This window comes from Sinocyclocheilus rhinocerous, unplaced genomic scaffold, assembly GCF_001515625.1.
Source record: "Sinocyclocheilus rhinocerous isolate Xijiao unplaced genomic scaffold, SAMN03320098_v1.1 scaffold1930, whole genome shotgun sequence".
Lineage (NCBI taxonomy): Eukaryota > Metazoa > Chordata > Actinopteri > Cypriniformes > Cyprinidae > Sinocyclocheilus > Sinocyclocheilus rhinocerous.
In genome coordinates this window covers 226,698-232,736 of record NW_015661869.1, presented here as the reverse complement: position 1 = coordinate 232,736, position 6,039 = coordinate 226,698, and the positions used below count along the sequence as shown (strand labels likewise).

The window sequence follows — 6,039 nt, the reverse complement described above, 5'->3', positions numbered from 1 at the left end:
AATATAAATATATATATATATATATATATAAATATATAAAACAGTATATGCTCACAAAGCTGTATTTAGTCATTTCAACCGAATCCTTTGCATAAAACATTTTTTAAGATGCTGAGAATTTAGTCCAAGCTTTTGAGCAGTCGTGTGGTTACAGCACATGTAACTTCTCAACAAAGTCTGTCAATACAGTATGTGAGTGTGAAGTCAGATGTGTTTGTGTTTGTTCAGGTGTTGAGTTTGATTTGTGTGTGTTTCAGTGTGTGTGAGGGACATGAGAGAAGAGTCCATCTGCGCTCACAACAACAGCCTGATGGGAGAAGGTGAGAGCATGCATATCTGTCATTACTGCTGGATTTACTGACCGCAAACCAGTGTGAAACCGCTTTCACTCCACTGTAGTGGAGACATACAGGGTCACAAGTTTGTGGTCAGTACGATTTCTTATTATTTTTTTAAAAGAAATTAATACATTTATGCATCAAGGATGCATTAAATTGATCAAAAGTGACAGTAAAGACATTTAGAATGTTACAAAGTATTTCTATTTCAAATAAATGCTGTTCTTTTGAACTTTCTATTCATCTGTGGATCCTGAAAAATAAAATGTATCATGGTTTCCACAAAAATATTGTGCAGCAGTTTTCAGTGTGTGTATCAGTTCTTTTTGAACGTTTTCATCTAATTTGAACAAAACCGTGATAATATTGATAACCGTGATAACTTTGGTCACTATAATCGTGATATGAAATTTTCATACCGTTACATCCCTAGTACCTAGTACTCTATACTTCTAGAATGTATAGACAGATGTGTACAAATATTTTATATATATTTTAATTGCATGTATTTAAGACAAACTACAGTTGAAAAGTTTGGGTTTGGTATTTTTATATATTTTTTTAAGATTTATGCATCAAGGATGCATTAAATTGATCAAAAGTGACAGTAAAGACATTTAGAATGTTACAAAGTATTTCTATTTCAAATAAATGCTGTTCTTTTGAACTTTCTATTCATCTGTGGATCCTGAAAAATAAAATGTATCATGGTTTCCACAAAAATATTGTGCAGCACAATTGTTTTAAACATTGATAATAATCAGAAATGTTTCTTGAGCAGCAAATCAGCATATTAGAATGATTTCTGAAGATCATGTGACACTGAAGACTGGAGTAATGATGCTGAAAATACAGCTTTGATCACAGAAATAAATTACATTTGAATAGATATTCACATAGAAAATGGTGATTTTATATTGTAATAATATTTAACAATTTTTTGTATTTTTTTGATCAAATAAATGCAGTCTTGGTGACCAGAAGAGACTTTTTTTCAAAAACATGAAAAAATCGTGCCAACCCCAAACTTTTGAGTGATAATGTCCACTTGGACATTAGTCTGTGAATGTTAATTGGATTTTATTTATTCATTTATTTTTTTTTTTTTTCGTTTTGTTTGGATGAAGTTCATATGTTCAAATAATATAGTTCATGAATCACAAAATTAGTTATGTTAAATAAAATACACATAATAGCCGCAATGCTTGAGTGTTTCTATGCGGTCGCTAACGTGTTCTGAATGGTTGTCAGCATGTAGCTAGGTGGTTGTTAGGGTGTCTATATTGTTGCTATGTAACTGTGTATCATAGCTGCAGTTTCTGTTTTCTTGGCAAAGCCGGCTTGACTGTAATTTGGCTGGTGGCGGGTGTTAATGTCGGCTGTGTTTAATGCAGGAGTGGATCGCTGTGTTTCTGCAGTGTGCAGTACAGTCAGGGTTTATTTGCTCTAGATGTGTGTTTCCGCTCCGCTGTGAGTGCAGTGAGCTCACAGTTGGCCGCCGTCTCTCATCCGCTTTGCCAAAACAAGTGCAAGAATGTCTGTGAATTGGTCTGTGAATTCCCGGTGTGGAAATGTTGAGTAATGGAGAAACTTGATTTTGCTGAGAGGGATGTACTGGAAGCTCACAAAAGAGACTTTTATGGATTTCATAGCCATTTTTGTGCCAGAGTTCTGGCACGGATCGAACCGAATGAACACCAGCCTCCTCCTCATCTCCTCCTCCCTCTCTGTAAACACAGCCGCTTGTCTTCTGCTCTTATACTCCCTAAACAAATCCGGATGCTCTCCGTTCATGGCCTATTTGGGAAGTTTCAGAGAGTCGTGATGCGCGTCTGTTGGCACACGGATGAGTGGGAATCGAAAGAGCAGCTCGTGATGTTTTAGAGGCAGGAATAAATGAGCGCCGGCTGGAGATCGCTCTGTCAGAGGCAGCTGATTGTTAGTCAGGAGGTTTGTGTGTTTTGACCCGAAGCATCGCATGTGTCCTGGTAAGTTAAACGTGACAAATGTCTAAATATAAGATGAAACTAGTCATATGTATAGATCATACTGTATTATACCTCAAAATCAAGAGAGAAAATAAAGAAATTGTTTTTTTTTATATTTATTAATGTAATAAATAACTATAAAAATGTATTATTTCCTACATATATTTTTTTATTTTGCATTGATATTTTCATGCCAATTAAGCACATCTCCCCTTAAATTGTCATTACTGTAATGCCGAAAAATTCTATTTATATATTATTTATAGTGTGGTCAAAGATTAATCGCGATTAATCGCATCCAAAATAAGTTTTTGTTTACTTAATTATATGAGTGTGTACTGTGTATATTTATTATGTATATATAAATACAAACACATGCATGTATATATTTAAAAAAATATATGTAATATTTATATATAATATTATAATATAAATATATACATGTGTATATACATGTAAATATTTTCAAAATATATGCTGTATGTGTGTGTATTTATATATACATAATAAATATGCACATATTATGTAAACAAACTTTTATTTTGGATGCGATTAATCGCGATTAATCATTTGGCAGCACTAATTATTTAAAAGGTCACATAATTATTCATCATATTTGCATTTGTTCTGCAGTTAATTTATAATGATTTAAATAAAATTGACTTGCAATATTTCTTCACTATAATACAATAAATAATAAGGATTATATTACAGTAATAAAAATCTAAAGTTAAATATCTTAATATAGAAAAAAGCACATTTTTGGATGTGAAATGTAACTTAGGCATGTTTTTGCAAAATTCACGCTATTAATTCAAGGTTTTAGTTGTTATTTATGTTTTCTGTGTGTGTTACTACCAGTTCTCCTCTGTCTTGCTTTGTTTGGGTTTTGTTTTTGGTTTTAGCTTCACTGACGACATATGCAGAGTGTTTCGGTGGGTGTGTTTGAGGAACGGATCCAGAGTAAATGTGACCCGAATGAAAACTACTGTATGTGACCCGTGAGGAATTCCGCTGTGTGCGCGGATCTGCACACTAAACCATCTAGAAAATGACTAGAAATAATCCAGCCACCCTAATGGCCAGTTACTGTGTTTTTATTTTGTCGCCCCTTTTATAAAACACTCATTATTTCCTCTGCAAAGGCTTTTATGGCTCTTCACAATGCTCTGGAAGTGATTCCTGCTCGAGCCGCTGTTCTCGCGCTTTCGCCTCTTTTGTGGGAATTCCTTCGTTATTGCAGTAATTGATCATCTGTCTCGGGAAGAGAGGCTCCCCTCATTGTGAGCATTAGTTTAATGAGCCGTTCCAATCGTCATGGAGATTTGTGACGAGCTGTTCTCGGAGAAGAGGAGAAATTTGTCCCGTGAAGGAAGTGCTGTGCCGGACGCCTCGGGAGAACTGGGATTAGACTTCTAGAGTAACGGCGAAATCACACACACACATAAACACCAAATACACACACACTCACACACACAGAAACACAAACACTACACACGCATGCACACACGCACGCGCACACACACACATACACACACAAACGCACACTACATACACAAACACACACACACACTCACATACAAACACACACACATAAACACAAACACCATGCACGCACGCACACACACATAAACACACACACTCACACAAACACACACACTCACACACACATAAACACAAACACTACACACACACACAAACACGCACACACACACAAACACGCACACACACAAACACTACGTACACGCACGCACGCACACACACACACACACACACACTTTGACCCAGCAGTCTCAAGGGCTTCCCATTGGCTTCAATTGTTCTTAAATTAAGCAGATTATAATTACAATAGGTGAACCCAAACCATGACCCTCACGTATTTTGTGACCCTAACATTTTGACAGTTCTAGTGGTAAATCAAGACTGCTGTTATTTATTTATTATTATTTTTGTTGTTGTTGTTGTTTTTAAGGCTTAATATAACTTTAATTTATCTAGGCCAAAATTATAAAATTTATGTTTTATAAAGGTCTATACGTTTGTTTGTTTGTTTTATCTAGGCCTGTACATTTTATTCACTTATTTTATTTATTTATTTGATTTTAAATACTTTTAAATATAAGCCTGTTTATTTATGTTTTATATAGTTTTTGCTATAATTTTGTGCTTTTATGATTTTATGCTTTCTGTTTATGCCTGTACATCTTATTTATCTACTTTAGTTTATATAACTTTTTATTAATATAGGCCTATTTAGTTAGTTAGTTTTTTAGTAATTATGTTTTATATAGACCAATATATTTTGTAATTATTTATTTTATTCAGGTCTGTATATGCTTGCTTGTTTGTTTGTTTGTTTATATTTTATATAATTTTTATTTAGACCTAAAAAAAACTCTTTATTTTTATAGTTTTTATATTGGCCTGTTTTTGTTTTATTTATTTATTTATTTAGTTAGTTTGTAGGTTTTATTTAGGTTATATTATTGTTATATCGGCCTATTTATTAATTGATTTGTAATGTTTTATATAGGCGTATACATTTTTATACAGGTTTTATGTAGTATTTGTATATGACTATTTTTTTTATTTAGTTTTTAGGTTTTTTATATGTATTTATTTATTTAACTTTCAGTTTAGTTTATCCATCTTGTTCTAAAATGTAATAAAAAAATAATAATTTTGACTAGATTTAGCTTACATCTGGGAACATTCGTCCTCAGTTTTGTCCTCAGTTAGTTAGATATCAGAATTCATATATTAATCTTTAGATTCACATACCATGGTGTTTACATTGTATATGGTATTTTATTTAAAAACCTGAGCTCCATGTTTAGTTTTAGAACACAGTCAGGTATAAGAGCTCTGTAGGTCAAATAAGGTCAAAAAAATTTGAGCTGTGACGTTCTCGTGAAAATATCAGGACGCCTGATTCATTCTGATTGTGTTTTCATGTAAATATGACTGTGTTTCACCCAAAATGAGCATTTTGTTGTCGTTTACTCCCCCTCATGTCCTTCCAAACACTTTTGACTTGCTTCAGTGGAACTCAAACGGAGGTAAATTGCAGAATTTATATCATTTGGACTTTTATTCAAGCTTCGAAAAATGTCAATAAGTGATTTTTAAACAATAGCTTATTTGACTGTATTCCAGGTCTTCTGAAGTTATATAAAAACAGAGCCATTTGAATTATTTACTCAATGTATTTATTCATGTTTTATATAGATTTTATATAGGTCTGTACATTTTATTTAGTTAAGCCCCGTTCACACCAAGGACGATAACTATAAAGATAACGATAAAGATATAGTTCTAAAAATCGTTCTCCATATTAAAGAATAGCAGAGTCCACACCACAACTATAACGATAACGATAAAGACAAAGAGAAACGATATCGTTTGAATCACTTTCAAAACGATTTTTCTCCAGCTGATGAACGATAAACAAATTGACAGCCAATCAGAATCCACCCTGCTGTAACGAGCTCGAGAATTTAAAGCGGCAGACCAGTGCTGCCAAGTCCGCGGTTTTCCCGCAATTGGACTACTTTAACACTGTTGCTGTGGGTTGTTTTTCATGTCCGCGGGTTGAAGCGACCCCAATAACCCCGCCAAAAAACATGTATTTTACACCTCTGAATGTGATTTTTACCGGGGGACCCCCCTCGAAATGCCATTGGGCTAGTTTTGGGCTAGTTTTGAGTAGCAAT

General features: G+C 33.7%; 1 protein-coding gene across 5 annotated transcripts in view; it reads left to right on the top strand.

Moving 5' to 3' along the window:
- Window positions 1-6,039, top strand: part of LOC107726575 (pleckstrin homology domain-containing family G member 3-like) — a 57,373-nt gene that overhangs the window by 10,288 nt on the left and 41,046 nt on the right. For all 5 annotated transcript variants that reach the window (XM_016536208.1, XM_016536207.1, XM_016536210.1 and 2 more), the window contains exon 2: window positions 258-320. In XM_016536208.1, coding sequence (XP_016391694.1) covers window positions 272-320 — 49 coding nt within the window. In that variant the 5' untranslated portion in view covers window positions 258-271. The remainder of the gene's footprint in view (window positions 1-257; window positions 321-6,039) is intronic.